The 22,351-nt window shown below is 37.6% G+C and overlaps 1 protein-coding gene across 5 annotated transcripts in view; it reads right to left on the bottom strand.

Moving 5' to 3' along the window:
- MUSK (muscle associated receptor tyrosine kinase) overlaps window positions 1-22,351 on the bottom strand; it is an 88,328-nt gene that overhangs the window by 38,346 nt on the left and 27,631 nt on the right. For 3 of the 5 annotated variants that reach the window (XM_058524734.1, XM_058524735.1, XM_058524737.1), the window contains exon 6: window positions 5,983-6,107. In XM_058524734.1, coding sequence (XP_058380717.1) covers window positions 5,983-6,107 — 125 coding nt within the window. Of the gene's footprint in view, window positions 1-5,982; window positions 6,108-13,507; window positions 13,538-22,351 lie in introns of all 5 variants that reach the window. The other 2 variants (XM_058524732.1, XM_058524736.1) reach the window with 1 other exon arrangement.

The raw sequence follows: 22,351 nt of genomic DNA, 5'->3' as shown, positions 1-22,351 counted from the left end.
TTTGGGGCATGTTGCTCGCCTTTCTCTTGTTCTTCGGCTCTCACTGTTCAGGGCTTTAGTTTATTGGTGTGTTCACAGAGGGGAAGAAAAGGAGCCTTCACCTCTTTTAGAGTATCCATTGTACTTAGTGGTGTGTTAGGGAAGTTAGTTCACTGACTTGTAGTTAGTGAAGAACCACAGTTCAAACTCTCTATTATTTTGTGCCAAACAGCTCCCAGCTCTGCATTCATCTTCGTTCAGTCATCCAAAATGATATCAGGGCTGCGGGCTCTTCCCTGTTCTCCTCCACAGATTTTTCTGGTTTGCTACTTGTACAACATTAAACGCCTGAGATTGCCTCCACTTCCTGTGATTCGCGTCAGCACGGGCAAAGTCATCTCAATTTCCACTTGGACTTGTGTAGTAACACGAGGGACGAAACTTGGTGGTAAGAGCAACACTCTTTCTGACAATGAGAACGCAGTCAGATGTACTTTTGCTTTCTTCCTGGAAGAAAGTCACTATTGGTTTGTCTTATTCTTGTTTTAGAATCTGAGGCAATGGATCTATTTTGCCTTCTGCTTTTTGTGAATCACATCTTGAACGATTAAGTTGGGGTCTCGGTAAGACCAAAACTAACTCAAACCATCCTGCTTTTTTATGACTGCTCAACTCGAACAAGTAATAATCACACATTCTCCAGTTCCAAACTCATATGAGCCTTTTGAAAACACTGAATTTTTTAAAAGCATATATATTTCCATTTTCTTTATTACTGTTTTCACAGAGTAAGACAAATTAGTAAGGTTGTATCATCCATTCTTCAATTTTCTTAGGGCATATATTTACACTACCTTGAGAAGCTTCATACAACTACAACTTCCACGGAAGAGCCACAAAACATAATGCCAAATAAGATTTGAATTTCAAGTGACACTTGAAATTTAATTCGAGAGCTAAAGAAGAACAGAGACTACAAGTTACTTTATTTTAACTTAACAAAATTACAGAACTTTAGCCCTGATGTCATATTAGAGATTATCTTCTCCAGCCACCTGACATCTCCGTCATTACAGATATGGAAAAATCAATGTCTGAGAGGTAAATGGACTCCCTTAAAATTACATTAGCTGAAGAGGGGCATTTACAACCTAATTCTTCCAACTCCCCACCTAATTCTCATTCAACCATAGCTCCAGTTACAAGCTTATAAAGTGACATTAATTTGTTTATTTACTATATTTTGAAGAGATGGATGGTCGACAATTAGATAAGATAAACTAATTTTAATAACAAATTATGAGAAAAGTGGTTTCATCCAGGTATTGGAAAAGAAAAAAGAAAGCCTTCAGTAAAAACAATAGTGAAAAAAATAATAAGTGAGTTGTAAGTCTTAGAGGGTGGTATTGCAAGATGACATTCTTCATTTGTTGGGGTAGCCTTAGAATTTGGCATCTTTTTCCTGGTTTACAACATCCACCAAAATTTCACACATTGACACACTTTGTTTTCCTCACACTTCTCTCCCCTCCCCTCTTCGTTTTCCCATGTCTAGTGTCCTAGTTCTCATCTTTCCCTTTCCTCTCTATCTTTTTATTCTCCTCATTTGGAACACATCTTTGGTTTTAAAATGCTACTGTTAATATATTGTAATATGATAATATATGGACACTGCAGCCAAGACAGCAAAAAGTTGGAGAGGCACTATCCTGGAGAATGTGAAAAATGAAAATAGCTGAGAACCCCTTAGATAACTAATCAGGGTTTGAGTTTTTAGCTGTACTGAGAGCCATCCTCACTCTACCCAAAGGACTGGTTTGAACACGCACCCCATCTCCTTAAGGCAGGAAAGATGTCCTCAATAGGACCACCTGGAGAGTGGATATATGTCACCTGCTGTGTAGTAAAAGGTTAACTCAGTTGGCCTGAGGTGCACAAACCCTGCACATTTGAAAGAAAGGACTAGCTTTTGACATGCTCCTGAGATAACCTCTAATCCCTTGAAATATACCAGCTGATAAGAGTGTCTTTGTTTACCAGAGACCTTGGGCCATGCCAGATAGTTTACGTTAACAAAGCACAATGAATACCTCTTTTTGTTCACCAGGGACCCTAGGCCACGTTGTGTCAGTTTAACCTTTGGAAGGGCTGGACACTAAGGCCAGTCATGTGAGCCCTGCATGTAACCGACCCTCAGTAAAAACTCTGGACACCAAGGCTTGGGTGAACTTCCTTGGTACAATATTTCACATATGTTGTCAAACATCGTTGCTGGGAGAATTAAATGCTTTCCTTGCACCTCCACTAGGAGAGGACAACTGATTACTCTTTACTGATTTTAATCTGTATCCTTTCACTGTAATAAACTGTAACCATGAGTATAACAGCTTTTCTGAGTTCTGTGAGTCCTAGTGAATCATCAAACTTGAGAGTGGTCTCGGGGACTGACTCACCTGCAATTTGTTGACACAGCAGACGAGTATCTAATTCCCAACTGTAAAATCTAAAGAACAGAGTCAGGCTTCCTAGCAGCTCCAATGGAAGGAGCAAAGAAAGGGTAGCTCTGTTCAATGGTTTGGATCCAAGAGTTTCTAGATACAAAGGTTTTACAGAAGTTCTGAGTTGGAGTCATTTTTAATCCTCCCAAAAAGATCTTCAGAGAGACTTCCCATCAACTAACAAATTGGGGGCTAAGAGAAGGATGGCTATCCTGAGGAAAATGCATCACTGGTGTCCTCTTGAATATTCCCTGATTTCTGGAGAATCATGAATGTGTCCATAATGGAAAGAGTCAGTTTTAAGTGCTTGTCAGGCACATGGGTGTAAAGCCAACTTAAATGAGTATCAGTTAAATTAGAACTTATCCATTCCAATTACTGCTCCTCCCTTCTTCCTACCCCAAACCTGTAGGAGTCATAAATAGCAGTTAGGAAATAGGGGGAGAATGAATGAGTATGAGCTAAGAAGCTAACCACAGAACTTTTGTGGGACCAGGCTGTACTCCTGCAATAGTCCTGAGACGGGGAGGAAGAGAACGGTCTCATCTGTGAATGCAGTCTGAGGCTTTGGCTATTAGTTAGGGCTAGACACTTAAAATGACTAAATCAGGATGGTGTTAGTGATTTAAAATCACCTAGAGTGACCAGAAAAATCACAGAGTCTGCTTGAGGCAGACCTTGATGGTGGGAAAAGAACTTACTTTGCTGAATAAATGTAAAAGAGCAGAGAAGGTATTAAATAAGATTGTATTACATGCAAGTCATGCTTGCTCAACACCTGAGTTACAATAATAATCTCAGCTCCCATGTTTAACTCTCCTTTTTCTACCTGAAATCCCAAAAGATAAATAAAATCTAAAATTAGGAAAAATAAATCCATAGAAAAATCGAAGGGTATCATCATCAAAGGGCCACAAATTTTCAGCAGTTTCTGGATGATACAAAGAGATGTGACTGGATTGATAGAAAAATTAACATAAACTAAGTAGCTGAAACCTAAAAGTTTACTGAGAGGAGAATGGATAAATTTTCCCTACGGAGTCATGGAAAATTCCAAAGTTCAGGTAGCAGGGCTGTAAGACTTTGAGAGAGTCAGTAAAGTAGTTGAAGAACTTTGTGAACTATTATGTATGCATATAGCACTAGGCTGAGGCATCTGTCCATGTGAATGAGACTTTTTTTAGTAGGTTCTTGTGGTGGACATTTATGGTGGGGATTAGAGCCTGAAAGAAAGTTGACAGATTAAGTAGGACTCCCTCTGGTCTGTCCACAAAAATATGCAGAGAGTAAAGATTAGAAAGATTGCAGTTTTAAAGGAAATTCATTTAATTGAAGTCTAAGTAGAGAAAATACAGAGAAGAGAGAAGCAATAATTAAAGATACAATAGAGGAAAATATCCCTGAGTTTAAGCGAGATTTGCATTTCACCTCCAGTTCTGCATCAAAGGAAAATATATAAACTTGCCAATTGATTCTGTAGGGCTGGCATGATATTGTTAACAAAAGCTGATCGTGGTAGCTCATAAAAAATAGACCATTCCCATTTTTGAAGATAGACGCAATAATCCTAAATAAAATTACAGCAAATTGAAACAATGCAAACAACAAAAGCAATGTATTCAAATAATGAAAGAATGGTTCAGCATAAGGGAAACTTTGCAATTTAAAGTGAAAAACTACGTTTGTCAAAAAGTTGAAATAATCGATGACAAGGCATTTTATTGACTTTAAAATATATTTAAATATATTTATATTCAAAACACTTATTAAGATTAAAAATAAATATCCTTAACCTCATAAAAAATATCAGAAACTAGAAACTGAGTGCAAATCAAACATAAATAGACAAGTGGTTAAACTCCGTAAAATATAATTATGATAATAATCCATGATAGATTTCTGTTTCAGATATTGGCAAACTAGGTTATTCAAACCAACTCATACTGAAAAAAATTAAAATTCTAGAAAAATATTTTTTAACAGACATAGCAAACTTAAAAGCTTTTATTTCCCCTAAGATAACTTTCCAACCCCAGAGAATTTTAAATTTCCTTTGGATGGCCTTGAGGAGTGAGGAGATAGAAATCAACATTCAAGTTCCATAAAGGTGAGGAGTTTAATAAGAGATACAATAAACTAGCACCTCAAAGAACTAGATATCAAGGAGATATCAGTGTGAACTGCAAGTGAAATAATCCACATAAAGAACTGCAGACTATGTTATAATTATCTGGGATGTCCAAGAAGCTTCAAACCTTGAACTTGGTTTAAGGTGATCCAAGACTAGTAGTAGCCCTTGGTCCTTGGCAGAAACCAACAAAACTTCTCTCTGGAGAAAAGTACCTTCATATAGACCTCAAATTAATCCTTGATTTTTTTTTTTTTTTTGAACAATGAACAGCAGGTAATCGAAGATAACTAGGCACACAGGAAACAAAATACAAGGAATGAGGTTCAGCAGGAAAACAAACAACAGAACCAGACCTACCATGGCATCCCGTCTCACTCAAATAAAAGCCAAAGTTTTTTCCTTGACCTACATTAGCCTGTATGATCCACAACCCCTACACACACTCCTCACCTCTTTCCTTTTGCTCACTCACCTCTAGTCACGCTGATCTACTTGCTGTTGCCCTAACATACGATGTGCATTCTTATCTCAGAGACTTTGCCCAGTTACCTTCCCCTAGTTATGTACACAGCCTCCTCCTTTGGCTCCTTCAGATCTTTGCTCAAATGTCTTCTTCTTAATGATGGTTCCCTCACCACTTTAATGAAAATGGAATCTTTCTCCTAAGGTTTGTACTTTCTGTCTCATTTCTCCATAGCATTTGACACTACCTGCATAGAATACATATTCTCCTATTTGTTTTATTTTATTGTTTGTCTTTCCTCATTATAATGTAAGCTCTTTGAGGGCTGGGAACTTTACCTGTTTTGTTTGCTCCTGTATCCATAATGCCTAGAATAGTGTCTGGTGCCTAAGAGATGCTCAATACATATTTGTAAAATTAATAGATTAATGTTTCTACGCAAAGTGGTTACAACAGGGTCTGGCTCATAGTAATCACCTAATATATATTAATTATTATTACTAGTATTAAAAATGAAGAAAAGAATGTTGAACTGACAGACATAGGTTCTAATTCTGGATTACTTTTCATCAAAGTAGACTCCAGCAGTGAACTAATTCTTAAACTGATGAGTTTTATGAAAATTATTTTACTTGTGTAGGAAGGAATTGTTACCACTTCCGTTTTACACAAAGGGGTAAAGAAAGATTGGATTTTCTACTATTCTCCATGATACAAGAAAAGAAGTAAACCCATGGAGTTCAATTTCTATGGCAGTGACCTCTGGGATGAAAATATTGGAAGACTGAAAAATGGAGGTGCATTTGCGACCAATGACAGGGATCAAGGTAACTCTACAAACATGTAGTCTATCCTGAAAGTCACCACCAGTGGGCCTTCCCCAGACAAGTCCCCATACAGATGGCACTCACAGCATTTCCGTTTTCAATCCAGGTGATGGTGGGGACAGGGATGCCTGTTGCTGTACAGCGCAGGGTCACAAAGGAGCCAAAGGTGACATTGTGGGATTCAGGAGCCCGCAGGATTCTGGCAAAAACTGTTAGGAAAACAGAAGTAGTGAGTGACTCTCCTGTAGAGAATGGTCAAGCTGGAGTGATCTTTAAAAAATGCAGATCAGAGCATGTTTTCCTGTGTCATATCCTCCATGCTCCCTGTGTCTTAAGGATAATACCAACTGCAATGCCCTGGATTCTAAGCCATTTTTGCTATGACCCTACGTTTCTCATGACTCCAGGATACACCAAGCTTGTTCCCAGCTCAGGAGCTTGCCCACGCTAACTTTCAGCCTAGACCATTCATCTCTCAGATCATCACGTGGCGGTTTCCTTGTATGATCCAAGTTTCTGTTCAAGTGACGTTTTCTCAGACACGCCCTCCTTCACCACCCAACGTAAACTCTAACCCTCCCCCATTCACTTTTTCATCATTCTGTTTTATTGTCTTTACAGACTTTACCACTATCTGAAATTATTTATTTTTTTATTTGTCTGTTGTTTGTCTCCCCCCAGTAGATTGTGAGTTCTCAGCAACCAAAAACCTTGCCTGTTTTGTTCAGTACCTAGAAGACTACCTGACCAGAGTAATAATATTTAATTAAATGAATGAAATAATTAATGAATGCTTTACACCTTTGACTGTATCATAATGGAAGGACAGAAGAAATCTGTCACACTTTTCAGAGAATGAGGAGAGCATATTAGGCCAAAAAGAAAAGGAATATTTTAGGCAAAATGTGGGCAGGAGAGGGACCAGCCCAGTGGTGTACTGATTAAGTTCGAGTGCTCCTCTTTGGCTGCCTGGGGTTCACAGGTTCAGATCCCGGGCATGGACCTATGCACCACTTATCTAAGCCATGTTGTGGCAGGCGTCCCACATATAAAGTAAAGGAAGATGGGCACAGATGTTAGCCCAGGGCCAATCTTCCTCAACAACAACAACAACAACAAAAAAAGTGGGCAGGAGAATGAGTAATTTATATTCCTTCCTGAGGCTGAATCTCCACTAATTAGATAAGAGGAAGTTCTTTTGAGGTGAGAAGAAATTTTAAAGAATAGGGTTGAGGTTCAGAATGTACAATGAATTGAAGGATACTTAGAATCGCAGACTCACTAAACTTGGAAGCAACTTCAGAGATCAACTCGATTCCTGATCTTATTTTATAGATGTAGAAACCAAATCCCAGTTAAAATAAGTTGCTTTCCCAAGGTAATAAACCTGATGGGTGAGAAACCTGAACTCAAGTCTCCGACTTCAAATCCAGTGTCCTTCTAAACCACAACGGAAGCTTTTCAATTGCCCATTACGCTGTAAATATAATAGCTTATACTCTTGCCTTTTGTTTTCCAGGACTCAAGCACAAAACATAATATTAGACTATGAAACTCCAATCAACACAACGCTCTGAAGCTTAGTTCTAGTCAATTGAATTTGGTGGAGTTGGGATTCTGAAGGGAAGGAGGGGGAGGGAGTATACACTAGACAGGAGATGTACAGGACAATAATAGATCAGGTTCAGAACTGGGTTAGAAGTTGGTCTGATAGTTGAATATCTCTTCAAAAGGGTGACATGATTCAAGGAGATAGGAGAAGATATGATTTGTTTGACACCTGGATGCTTTTGGCAGATTCTAATTTCAGCTTTGCAGATTCAGATTAAGTCAACTTTCTATCTTTCGATATTGAGGACTCTAACAGGTGGCATCTAGAAGAGCATGCTAGAAATACAAATATTGGGCCCAAAGGCCAGGAAAAAGGAAAAACAAAGAAGGAGCCGTCTTCAAGGCAGCAAGTGGTTAAAAAAAAAAAAAAAGTGTTTCAAATGCAGCTGAATCTGTCCCCAAAAAACAAAACTGAGCCTGATTTTAAGTAAGTCCTGGGGTCTAACTACCAATCTATAAAAAATAGAGGGTTAAGAACATGTTAAACAACACTATGGAGATGCAATTCAATCAAATCCAAAATATAGACAATTTAACAGAGCGAATTATTTAGTTTTCTCAACAGATAAATGGCATCAGGGGAAAAAAAGACAGGGGAAGTACTATAGATTGAAAAAGACTTAAGAGACATAACCCCAAATGTAATGTGTGGATCTTGTTTGGATTCTTTCTCAACAAGTCACATGTAAAAATACATTTTTGAGACAATTGGATAAAAATTGCATGGTCCTGGAGTAGTGAATGGCATTAAGAAATTAGTGCTAATCGAGAGTGGGTTGGGTAATGAAAATGGTCATGTGGTTGTGTTTAAAAAAAAGTCCTTATACTAAAGTACATATGGATTGATTGAATTAACGTCTGGGATTTGCTTTAAAATAAACCAACAGCAATAAAATAGTAGTGGGATAGATGAAACAAAAGTGGCAGACTGTTGATCATTGTTGCTGTTGGGTAACAAGAACACGGAAATTTACTATATTATTGTATCTACTTTGTTTGTAAGATTGGAAATTTTATAATAACATTAAAATAGAAAAAAAATTATAGTGGAGCCTACCCTACAGCTCCAGAAAAACATGTAATGGGACACGCAGTTCTTCAGCCATTGAAGTAGCAAAAGTTACTAGAAAACCTAAAACCTGAAGGAAGGTAAGGTTCTGAGAAGAAATATTTGGCAGAGGTATCAGCCCTAAGATTTTCAGAAATACCCACAACAGTTTTAGATCAGAACTCTGCGGGGGATGATTGCAAGTTGAAACAAAATAGGACTCAGGGAAAATTTTCTCTAGCAGGCAATATTTACAGCCTAAAAAATTCCATAGCAAGGGGAGTGGCAGTCACCCTTGTGGTCAGCAGGGTCGGTTCCAAGAGTGAGTGACCTATGTAGCCACGCAGGGCCCCATGCTTGGTTTAATTTCCTGCTGTCCATGTCTTGAAATTATTAGCGATTTTTGAACTAGGGGCCCTGGATTGTTGTTTGTATCTGGCCCACAAATTACGGAGCCAGTCCTGGTGATCAGGACTAAAAATGCCTGCTTAAAAGAGGTGGTGAAGGCTGTACCTCTACCGGAGTTCCAGAGAAACAAGACTCAAAGGTGAAATGGAAGATAAAAAGTTGCTGGATGGGTCCAAGGAAGTGTCAATCAAGACTAGGTGACAAAGACTTTTCCCGTTGGAAATTCTAAATTTCTCAAGAAGACAACCGGCTAGGAGGCAGTGTACATTTCCTCCAGAGCAAAGAAACAGTGCCCCATCTGACCACCTGATAGGACATTTCTCCCAACTTAATCTAAGTTCATAAACTGTGGACCCTTGACAACTAACACAGACTGACTGGCATCCTAGCAAGAGTGCCCCCAGGTGTTCTCTTCTTTTCTAATGTTTTCTGGCAACAATAACGGAGACCTAGATTGCACAACATATTTGAGTCCACGTTCATCATTTGGCTGAAATAACTCTCGTCGGGATTTGTGTATCCTGAGTTTTGAGTGTGAGACTACTGCAATGATCATCCTGTGGGTTCCATTGCCCCTGAGAATCTGAAAAAAGCAGGAACCTTGATAAATTGGAAGTGGGATAATTTCAACTCCAAGAGTGTTGGAAAAGTGTAGACATCAGCTGCTGAAGATAACACTGACTGTACCTTTGACCCTGAAATGAGAGCCTTCTAGCTGAAGATGAGAAGAATAAGAAATTGGAAAAGAAGGAAATCTAGGGATTTTTTCTTCTTTAATTTATAAAGGCAAGAGTTTTCATTTGGGGACTTTAAATTCTTCCTGGAATTGTAGTCATAAGGGAAGGTTTATTTTGTTCTAATTTACAGCTTTTTTTTTTTTTCCTTTTGACTGGTATTGCATTATTTGGAATATCATTTGGGCTCATTGCAAAACCTCTGATGATTTATATTGCACAACACAGTTAAGCATAATGGGAGATGGTAAATAAAATAGAGTCAATTATCATTCTAGAGTTCCATGTGGCTTAGAGTTAATTTAATTAAGATACTGCTCTGTCCCATATCAGAATCTTCTGGGAGGTCCAGTGGGGCACAGAAGGGTACATAAAGGAGCACTATTGATATTGCACGTGGCTTCATGATGTGAGACTGTGCTGACAGACAGAGCTGGTCTCCTCCTGCAAGAGGATGCATATACCCTTGGCTGACCATGGGTTTCGTTGTTAAGTCCAGTGAGTCAAGAGAGAAAAAGGCTAGGAATTAAAGGGAAACTGATCTCTCCTGCACTTCCACATTTTTGCTAAAAGATAGAATAGAAACTTGCCCCCTTTTTCAGTATGGAAAGATAGCTTCCACCCTTCCTGCCTGACTCCCTCCCACAAAGAAGCTTGCAAAAGTTTTTTGAGTTTTGACTCAAATGTCTCCTTAGCTTGTTGCTTTCTCAACCCACCCCCCTTACCCTTATTTATGTTTCTTCATAGCACTTAATCACCTTGTCATAACTTTTGATTTGTTTGTTTGTTTTTTGGCTGTCTCTCTCCCTGGAATGTAAGCATCACAAGGAAAGAGCTTGCTTTGTTCATTAACACAGGCTGATTGATAGATAGATACACAGACAGATGATAGATTGATGGATAGAGAAACAGATCCAGAACCCTGCATGGTACATGGTAGGCACTCAATAAATATTTGTTGAATGAATAAATGAATGGACGAGTGACTCCTTTGATTGGTGAGACTGGAGAAAGGGACTTGTGTATGTTGTGAGTGTCTCAGGCTTCTCTGGGCTCTCACTCTCCCAGCTACCCTGCAAACAAGGTGGGTATGGGGTTAACGTGCAGTAGGTAAGTCCCCCAGGTCAGGGCTTCTCCATCCTACAACTCAGGTGAAATGTGGAAGGGCTGGGAGGGGCTGAGGAGATGAGGAAACAGAAGCACTGTTTGTCTAATTCTTGGATGGAGAAATAGAAAGCTTTATTTTTCAATCCAGCTTTATCAGCAATAAAGCTAACATTTTTATACCTCTCTGTATTTCTTACTAGTTCCAAACATGAATGGTGAAGGAGTGGTGAAAGAAATTCCACCATATTTACCAAACACTGAAAACAATAAAGCCAGTTGCAATTAAAAATAAATGCCAGGTTAGTCTCCATGGATAATAATACACCTGTAATAATCAACTTGGACATAGTCCAATAATTGTTGTTGTTAGTGCCATCAAGTTGATTCTGACTCCTAGTGACCCTGCGTACAGCAGAGTGGAACCCTGCCTGGTCTTTTTGTACCATCCTCTCACCTCCCTGCCCTGTATCAGACAATGCTCTGCTGCTATTCACTGGGTTTCCGTGGCCAATTTTTTTGGAAGTGGGTGGCCAGGTCCTCCTTCCTAGTCTGTCTTAGTCTGGAAGGTCTGCTGAAACCTGTCCACCATGGTGACCTTGCTGGTATTTGAAATCCCAGTGGCATAGCTTTCAGCATCACAGCAACACACAGCCGCCACAGTATGACAACCGACAGACGGGTGGTGTGGTTCCCTGACCGGGAAAGGAACTCAGATTGCGGCAGTGAGAGCAAGAAATCTTAACCACTAGACCACCAGTCTAATAATAAACTTCCATTATTTTAGTGGCAGCCACAAACTGAAAATACATTCTAGGTCATCAACTGAAAAAGTAATGTGATATGTTTCATATCAAGTAAAACGTGCATTGAACATCCCCATTTTGTATTTTATTTGCATGAAAAAAATATAAAACAATAATGTAAACAATTAAGCTGCTTAGTTGAAGAGACATGAAATTAGCAGTTTGGAGAATGTTTACAACTGTTTTGATTTGGATTTTTAATGAAAAAAATTATCCAACTCCTCTTTTTGTATATAGTCTCATCCATCATTCTCCAATTCCCTGTGAGTTCTTTCCCACTCGCTTTGCTGTGGGCAGGCAAGTTCTTGTTCCTGTGCATCATAGAAAATAGATACGGGCAATCTATTTATCCCTGGGTTTTCTCTCACAGGATCTATTCATGAGTTTGGGCTTTAATTTCTCTTGGGAAACTTTACAGTGCTAACTGCAGGTTAAGAATCCTATATTCAAAATTGGGCTTAAGCAACTAGTGATTTCAAAATCCTTTATAAAATAACCGTATTAAATTCTCGTTTTCTCTCTCCTTCCCGCCCTCCCTCCCTGTCTCTCCCTCTCTCCCCTCTTTCTTTCCATTTTTCAAAGCACTTTCAGATACATGATCAGTTTTATTATTGATTGTCATTTTAAACGGCTATTTGAGTTTCTAATAAGGAAATAGAACCATTATTCACTATGAAATTGCATTAATGGTGTAATGGAAAATACAACGACCAGGGGGCCCAAATTAAGTCCTGAAATTAATGACCAGTTTGGCTTGAGATGAATTACCTTTTTCTTGGTAAGGGAGCAGGACCAGAGGAATACAGTACCTAATTCCCTTATAAATTCTGTTCTGAGCAATTATTTCAAAGGACACAATGAGCTCACATGAATTTTATTTTCTCTTGTTCTTTTCTTTCTTTATTATTTTCTAGCTTTCCCTAAAGAAGTTTTTTAGGTTACTTGACTCAAACCGGCAATGACTGACAGGAGAAAATTGAAAACAAACAAAAACTAAAAAAAAAAAACCAGAAAATGCAGGAGCAGGTGAAATGATTTTATCTAAATTTAGTTATAAGCGGCCTGATGTTTAGAAATAGGAAAACATCTTGGATATCTAATTTGAGATACTAAGATAAAGAGGTTCTGTTTCAAATAATACCAGCCTATGGTTTACTTCTAGAGTCAAACTGTATTATATGAGAACTTGTGAATTTCACCCCAAAATATCAAAGTTTAGCTTAGAACAGCACCAAGTTTGAGTCTTAATCAGGATGAAAGTTGCTTTCTTTGAAGGAAAATTCTCGTTCTACATTAGGGCTTTTCCCAAACAAATTTGATTTCAAGCCACTTTCCTCTAAACATATTCCACTAAATATATATGTCTGTGTGCAATTAAATTTAACTTCATTTTGATTCATGTGGTTTGGTTTGGAGCAATTGCATAATACTCCTTGTCCTCTCGAAGTAATAACAATAAAAAACTAAGCTGGCGCTGTGACATTTTTACATTTCTCCAAAAATTGTACCTCCTCCCACCCCCAGAAAAAAAGCTTTTAGTCCGAGAATAACTTTATATTCCAATCTATGTGAGATTTATATTCTCATACGGTTTATGTCATTTCATTTTGTTTGCATTTTCAGAGTTTGGGATACCAATTCTAAACATTTCTGTTGACTCAATCTTTTCTTAACAAAAGTAAATGGTCAATAAGCATCTATAATATACTTATAATTTTTATATAATAAAGCAGGCCATCTAATAACTGTTAAATACTGTGACTTAATATTCCCCATACAGCGTTTGTATTTCTTAACAAAATAATGGCAGTTAGAGTTGTTTACAAGGTTAACAAAAATAAACAATTGAACAGAACCATACATTTAAAAAGAAGCAGTCCAGAAAGAAAAAGAAATACCTTTAGTATCTTGCTCAGGTTCACTTTCTTCTATTAACAGAAACAAGACAAAACAAACAAACACAAACACACAAACAAAAACAACACGTCATGAAAAGGGAAATCTTCAACCACAGAAACATCAGTTATGCAACAAGATTAATTAGAATCTGCTTGTTTCTTATTTCAATAAGAAGCAAATGCAGTCAAGGGAAACTGCTGACCTTTTAAAAGCAAGCTATTAAACGACATAAAATTTCAAAGTCTTACTTTTAGTCGGACAGTACTACACAGAAAATAAACTACGGCATACCCAACAACATAGCTCATTCATGCATTTTTATTTTAATGTTGACAATTACCCTTTCTTTCAAGGCAACAGACTGCCTACTATTCTGATAAATTGTGCTTCCCTTTGTTAGTCTGGCTTCTCCTCTTACGAGGCCTTGCTGTGAAGTCAGTGATGTTGAATCTGGGATCTCAGCTATCATTTCTATGGCAATAGACTCATGTTGTGGTAAACAGAGGATTAGGGGGTTTCTGCAGAACAGAGCCTACCACCAACAGAGATTCTCTTCTCCGTATCAACTCCCAGAGGCTGCTCAGAGAGCAGAAAGGAGCAAATCATTATCTTCTACGAAACTACCAGTGAAGCAAGCTACAGAGAAAATTTTTAAATGTCTAAATTGGGTATACCGAATTGAGAATCTATAAATTTTAAAACATCCTAGAAAAGAGACAACAACCAAATCAATTGTTCCATAATGTTTACTATAACCAGGTCAAGTCTAGGTCCCACAAGGAGCTCTATTTTTCTTTCCTGAAGTTTTATTTGTTGATGTCAATTTAAACCTTTGAATTAGTGATAAGCAGCTACAATATTTGTTTATAGCATGAAATAGCAATGCTATTGTTAACTACTTTTAATGATGAGAATACATTGCACAGTTCTTCACAGATTATGGATATTTTCACACACATTGTACATTATCTCATTTACCCCTAACCATATCCCTTTGATTGTACATAACTGGTATTATTCAGCCCATTTTCCAGACAAGGAATCTGAGACTCAGAGATTTGCTGCAGGTGCTGAGCCAGAAATGCCACTCCAGTTTTCAGACATCAAGTCTTCTATCCTAACCTAGCATCATAGTGAGAAGGCCTCATTTTTACACTTAACACCCAATCCTTTTAAATTTAAGTGAACTTATAATTTCCCACTTAGGTTTTACTCTGCCTGAACCTTCCCTACCTCCACCAACCAAATCAGTGGCACATTCTTGTTTTTATTTTTTTAAGTATCAAGGTCAAAGTCTACTTAAAACTTCTCAATTGAATACTTTTATGGTTAAAAGGAGATGGTTGTCCGTCAAATGTACCTCTAAACAAAGAAATTGTTTTTTACATCATCCCTAACGGTGCCTTGTAAAGCATAGGTATTGGATAAATATGAGTTCTTTTCATACTTAAAACTGGTAGCACTTGAAACTCCAGAGATTCTTTGAACACAGATGTTAATCAGAAGAAATAAATAAATGAAGGTCCATGGTTGGGCCAGATTAGGACTGAAAAATTGCATTTGAATGTCTTTGGACTGGGCATGTCTTTCTAGTTCCTCAGCACGATTACGCTTAGGGAAGACAAGTCCTATTTATTTTTCGCCAGCCAAGTAACTGTTTATGAGTGGCTGAGATGGGCATGGGACTCTTATGGGAATATTAAGCGTCTTTATTCCCTGGCTGCTGTATCTCCAAAATTTTATTCCACTAAAGTTGAAGGGCCTCAGTAAGTGTCGAGAATCTCATTCACTCATTATTTTCTTGTCTTACACTACTTTTTTTAGGCTTCTGGAACAAGTACGGGTAAATCCTGAGTCTCCTTTCAATTCTTCTCCAACCATCTTTCACTGGACTGTACTTCACAGTACACTGTGAGGACAATGCTGATTTTCCTTTGCTGTTTTTCACTTTGTGGCTTTTGTTGTTACTATTGTTCATTTTGCTTGATTTGTTTGGAATTGGAGGCAGTGTGAAGTTTTGAAAGAATGCACCCATTTCCTCCACTGCAGATATATAGAACCAAATCTAGAGATGAAAGAATGTCTAAACTTTGCCATTTTCCTAGGAGGAGGCTTAGAAGTTCTACCAGAAACTACATTTCCATATATAGACTACCAAATTTCATTCTATGCACAAATACAAATATCTGTCTTTATACGTACATATTTATATATGCTTATGTATTAATATACACACATATGTACACACATGCACACACAATTAAGGTTACTTTAAATTAGAGAAAATTATGCAAGAATAATCTGCAAAGCCTTTTTAAGCTTGGGTACAGTCATTCAGTATATGAGATTGTTTGTCATTTCAAGGTCAAACTGTAGTCCTAGTTTTCCATGTATCCTGCTTGCCTAGCCTACTATGATCCCTCTTCACTTCTGAACTTATTGTTTTACCACTTATCAATTTTTAAATATTCTGCGTCATGGTCTTTATTCCTTTTTAATTGCTAAATTCTCATTTAACTGCTTTATGTGTAATGTATTAGTCTTGTCTTTCAAATTGATTTGTACTCTTCTTTGGGGGATGGGAGAGGGAGCAGCATATCATACTTTACTTTTGTTTTGGTTTTTTTTCCCCCTAAAGTCCAGCACAGTCTCTCGCAGAAAAAAGAAAATACTTAGGAAACAAAGAGTTGGATTAGTGATGCATTTTCTTTCTCTGCTTTCTTGGGGTTGTGCAGTAGGACATTTAGAATAGAGGGAAAAAAGGCCTTTGATTGGAATAATCTGTGATATAATCAACATCCAAGTTAAATAGTATATCCATCATTTTCTTGAATAAGCTGATTTTTTGGGAACTCAGCACTATCATAGCAACCCATTTTAAACAACTTTGTTAAAAAATACATATGTGTGCTCTAAATTAAGTCAAAATCAGTCTCTTTACAATTACCCCCCACAAGACCTAGTTCCTACTTCTATCCACAACAAAGATGAAAAACAACCCACCAAATATTTTCATTTTTCCAAGCTTGCTAGCCCTGGTTCACCATCTTGATTGCTCTCTTTTGAATTACTTATTTTACCCTCTTATCTTAACTTATCCCCTTATCTTGTGGTACCCAGAACTGAAACTAACACACACACGGAGTCTAACAAATTCAAAGAATAATAAGACTCTTTCTAAATACTCTACTTCTATGAATATCAATTTGCATAAGTTTTTATTTGCAGTCATATAATAATACAGTTAGGTCATTGATTCCATTGAAAATCATGAATATCCAACACATTTTTATACTTCCTCTTATTGAGATCTGTCTCCCCAGTTTTGAACGTGAATGTTGTATGTCCGTGTGTGAATATGATTTGATTTCAAGAAAGATAAAATAAGTTTTTCCTACTCGAGTCACTGTATTAGTTGATTGGAGAAGGAATTTGGAAGGGAAATGTATTGTTATATAGAAGGAGGGAAAGCCATCAAAGTTCCCTGGTAAATGAAAGGAATACATTTAGTAAAATCATACAGGTCATGTAGACCTTGTGGAGAGAAAAAAACAAAACCAGAAGAGAAAATAGGCTCTGTGGAATGATTTCCATTCTTTTGACTACAAGAGTGAGGAGATCCAAGAAGATAATTGGAATTTGGCTACCTCGAGTTGAAGTCTCAACAGAGGCTGAAATAGCACACTCTTCGCTCTTTGTAGGATGGCATTGTTTATAATTTTATTCATAAGCAATATCTTAAAGAAATCTCTAATCATCTGGTACTCTAATAACACCATTCTAGGCTCTTTCCAGGAATATACTCAGAAATTGGGAAATCAAAATCTTATTAATAGGATCATTTCCTTACAGTTACGTACAATATCTTTACCACAATCCAGATAGGCAGATCTGGGTTTGAATCTTCCCTCTACTGCTTACTAGCTGTTTATCTGGGCTGTTGCTCAACTTCTCTGAACTTCAGTTTCTTCATGCAGAGAATGTAGGTATCAACTCCCAACTCACAGAATTATGGAGAAGATTAAATGAAATGATTTATACAAAGCAGTTAATACAGCAACTAACACACATCTAGCAAGTATTGGAGGCTAATTTTGAAGCCAAGTCTTCTGGTCTTTCTTTTTTTTTTTTTTTTTCCAGAGCTATTTCTATCTCTAGAGCATCTTCCTGACTTATGAAAGCTGTTCCTCCAATTGACTTCAAAGGGAGATGGTTTTTAAGTTTTATCTCATTTTTTAATTTAATTTAATTTAATTTTTAATTTAAACCTGCCGTAGCTGACTGCAACCCAGATATTGATCATGTTGAGCAACCTTTTTCTAGGTGTTAAAAGCCTGTGCTTAAATCCATTCCTTAGTTTAATTATCTGAGAAGAGAAGAATCACTCTGTAGAAAGAGAAATCCGTTCTTCAGGCTCTTATTAAAAGATGGATGCTAATCAATACTAGATTGAATCTGTTCTTAAATAGGCTACATTTTTCTCATCTAGCAGCATGTTTTAAGAATTATTGACTTGGAGATGCCTGTTAGAAGACAAGTACTACAAAGAACAAAAAGGGTCATTTCAATTGTTTTTATCTTTTACTTAAAAAAAAAAATTGGCCCAGGGATGGTTGAAAAGTAGTCAGGTTGAGGCTCCGTGGTACTTTGTTTCTGAACAGATTCTTCTTTTGTTTTCCAATCATTGAAAGAAAACCTGACATTAATAATGATAAACCTAAGTAAACACCTGGGTTTTTTTCCCTGACTTCTTGGCAGCTAAAGCAAAGAAACCCGATCCTGGTGTGCTGCCATTGTTTACATTTCTGTCCCCTTTGAAGCAGAGCATCTCATGAGGAGGTTTAGCCACTGTGGCTCCATCTCGGAAGGAATCCGAATGCAAGCTCCTTTGGAAGACATAGTCAGCACCCTCACAAACAGTGACTCTTCTCCAGGTCCCCAAAGTCAGGCTTGCCTGCCTCTGCGACATCACTATTTTCTAAAGCAGCTTGGGTTGGGACCATTTCTGTGGCCTTTGAGATTATACCATTTTCCTAGCTTGTAAATATGGATGGTGAATAACGACTATAAGCACGAAGTGTTTACGAAATAAATCAGACAAGAGCCACAGGAAGTTAGCTTGTTTTTATTTCAGCCCTAGATGTAGACAGAGCAACTGTTAAGAATATTTTTGTTAAAATGGTTCTGAAAATATATTAGGAATTTAACCACAAGCCAATAAAAAAGTTAGACTTAAGTTCTGATTGACTTGTTCATTCTTTAAAAAAAAAATTCGTTTTCTGGTTTTAATGGGAGGAAATGCTAAATTGCTTAATTACGAGGACAGAAGTCTTTCTTAGTTTACCCTTTTAAAATGTTTTTATTTATTTATTTATGTGAGGAAGATCAGCACTGAGCTAATATCCATGCCAATCCTCCTCCTTTTTTTTTTTCCCCAAAGCCCCAATAGATAGTTGTATGCCATAGTTGCACATCCTTCTAGTTGCTGTATGTGGGACGCCGCCTCAGCATGGCTGGAGAAGCGGTGTGTCGGTGCGCGCCCGGGATCCGAACCCGGGCCGCCAGTAGCGGAGCACGAGCACTTAACTGCTAAGCCACGGGCCGGCCCAAAACGTTCTTATTTTGAAAGAATTTTAGATTTACAGAAAAGTTTCAAAGATAGTGTAGAGTTTCTATGTACCCTGCACTTCACTTCCTCTAGTGTCAGCATCTTATATAACCATGGTACATTGATCAAAATCTTAGTTTAGTTTTAAATAACATTCTTTACCTAATCTCATGAAAAGGCAGATAACTGAGCTCTGACCACAATCAAACAAGCTAAAGTTTAAGAACCAGAATTTTTTTTTTAACCAACTAGAAATTTTAGCTGGAAAAAAAATAGGAGCCATGCCCTTAAGTGACACCATAGTATCTTATTTGTCTAAAATGTCTTGGATTATGAACATTTCTGTAGGCTTTGAGATGGAATTCTGGATGCCCAAATAGGGCCATCAAACTGTAGCTTCCCGTGGTGATGAGATGATAGATACCTATGCTTTTAAAAATTATGTCCAAGAAAGAACACCACAGAGTATAATCTCAGTGTTAATCCATGAGTCAAATCACAGCTCATTCTGGTTTTTATAGCACCAGCAATAGATACTATGCCAAACTCTCTCATCCATCATTTACTCACTGGTTTTGAGTCAGTGTCAGCTTGTGCTTGCATGGTAAATCTGCATTTTCCCCTCTATTTCCTTTTTCCTCTCTCGCTGTGATATGATCTGCACCATGAACAGCTATTCATCAATCAAAGCCCTGTTGGCCCTCACCTCTCTGAAGCTTTCCCTCACCTCTCACTATCTCTCCTGTCCTATGAGTGTATCCTGCACAAACTTCTACCATTGAAAATATATTGAACTTTAATTACTGCAATTACTCGCTTGCACGTACATCTTCCTTACTAAATTTGAAAACTTTTCAAGAAATGAACCATGTCTTATTTATCTCTGTTTCCTTAGGAGTTACCTCATTATGTGGAATATGATAGACACTCAACAAATGAATAAACTTGAAACGATGCGAACATTTATCCTACTAATTATGGATAAGCTTTCTCCTTAAATTTGTAAGCTTCATCTGGAATGGACATTCCATGTAGAAATCTTTAAGTCAGTGTTTCTCAAAGTGTGGTTCATAGACTACCTGCGTGAGGATCATTTGGGCAGTTATTAAAAGGCCCTAACACAGACCTATCAAGTCTGAGTCTCTGGAGCATGCACCCTGGAGCTATGCCTTTTAATAAGATCTGCAGATGCTTTTGATGTGCACTGGTGATTGAGAACTGCTACCCTAGAGGAAGAGTTGTATTAATTCATCAACTTAGTTATTTCCATCTCTTTCCATAGAGGTTTTGAATTGAGTATAATCAATGATATGACTATAAATTAAATGAAATAACAACACATTAGTATCAGGGAAAAGGAGACTTCTGGTTGGTTTAGTGTAACAGATACTATAACTAAGCTTCAAATTGGATTCTGAGATACATGCCAGGTAGGGCAAAAAAAAAAAAAGGTGAAAAAATAAAATACGCAATTCTTACTACAAGAAGGAAAACAAAATGCCAGTTTCTCAGAAGAGACCAGGCACTAAATTTTTAAAGCAATTTCTCACTTGAGACTTACTTTGGAGCAGGGAGCGATGGAATGATCAATATTTTCAACACAATTTTTGGCAAACAGCTATTTCTGTAGTGACTAAAATATGATGTAAGGTTGGGATATGCACTAAGGTTGCCTGGACTTTCATATTTTATACTATTTTTTTTAGACAAGTTGACTCTAAACAGCTCCTTTCCCATTTGCCAGTAAAGGCACATCTTCATACCGCTCCTTAGAGCAGCATCCTTCATCACTTGCCGCAGTGAGGCCAAACCAAAGTTGTAATCTCTAACAAGTACCAAGAACGCAGGTACCAAGCATTGCTGATTGACGGTAGATTTATGTTCTTTGGAAATGAGAGGAGCAGTTGGTAATGTTGACAATCTATTTATGAAATTTGAGAAGACTGACTAGCAGTATTCTCTGGGTAGAAGTCATCCAGCTTTATAACAATTGTTTACATTGTTATACCAACCATACCAACAACAGCCAATGTTTATCAAAGGGCTGCCAGGTAGACATTGGATATAAGCTATCTGAGCCCATTTTAAAAAATCTATGCTCTGAGTAATATTGCCCGCATTTCACAAATGAGGAAATAGACTTGCAGAGGTTAAGTGAATTATCCAACCTCACATAACTAGTAAGTGACAGAGTCAGGATTAACACCTGGGTCTATCTGATGCTGAAGCGTGTGAACGCTCCAGAGTACTGCTCTACGCGGCATAAATATAGAGAAAGAAAAGACTCAATAATGGGGAAATGGGAGATGTCCTGGCCTTGGAATCAAGACATCAAGTTTCTGGCTAATTTGGGCAAAGTAAGCTTTTTCTGGTCTCAAGTTTCCTTACCTGCAAAATAAGGGATTGAGATATCTGGCCCACTCCAGATTTAAAGTCTATGATTACTCTTCTGACAGGACCAAAGTTCATAAAAATCAACTCTATATTAAATAAAAAGTTAGTTTTTGCCATCGATCTTTATTGTTTCTACCTCAAAGATAAAGGTGACACGTGGACTAAAGAGCTGGAATTGTCGTCACAAGTGTTGAGATCATTGCTTCTGTTGCACAGAAGTTACATTAGTCCTAGAACAAACATTGATAACTATTATTTGAGTGATTACTCTGTGCCGCACACTCTTGTAAGAGCTTTAAGTATATTAGCTAAGTTTATCCTTCTACAACTTATGAGGTAGAGAGTATTATTAACCTGATTTTACAGGTGGGGAAACTGAGGCACAAAGAGACTAAGTAACCTGTCTAAAGTTACACAGGTCGTAAGTAGTGGAGCCAGCATTTGAACTCAGGAAGTTGACTCCAGACTCTGGAGCTCATGCAGTTTTTTCACTAGTCTAGAGCCCACGTTATTAGCCAGTGCATTAAGTTCTCTCCAAAAATCATGCCTTGTATATTTAACACTCATGGAAATGAATATACTAATTAAAATTTGAAATTTATACATTTGATTTCTGAAGGAAATAACTGGATATAATATTATTCAAATTCCGTAATGCCATAGAGTTATAACAGCTTTCCGTGATATCTTTGCCTGATTCAAAATAGTGATATTTTGAAATTAAGCCCAGTGAAGGCATGGCGGTATCTCTCTCACACAGTGTCTGGAACAGCACTCAATGAATCTTTATTGGCTGAATGAATGCATTAAAGAGAAAGAACTTTTCCTGTTTTGTGTATAT

This window comes from Diceros bicornis, chromosome 28, assembly GCF_020826845.1.
Source record: "Diceros bicornis minor isolate mBicDic1 chromosome 28, mDicBic1.mat.cur, whole genome shotgun sequence".
Classification (NCBI taxonomy): domain Eukaryota; kingdom Metazoa; phylum Chordata; class Mammalia; order Perissodactyla; family Rhinocerotidae; genus Diceros; species Diceros bicornis.
Note: the sequence above shows the minus strand (reverse complement) of the source record. Positions and strands in the feature narration are given on the sequence as shown.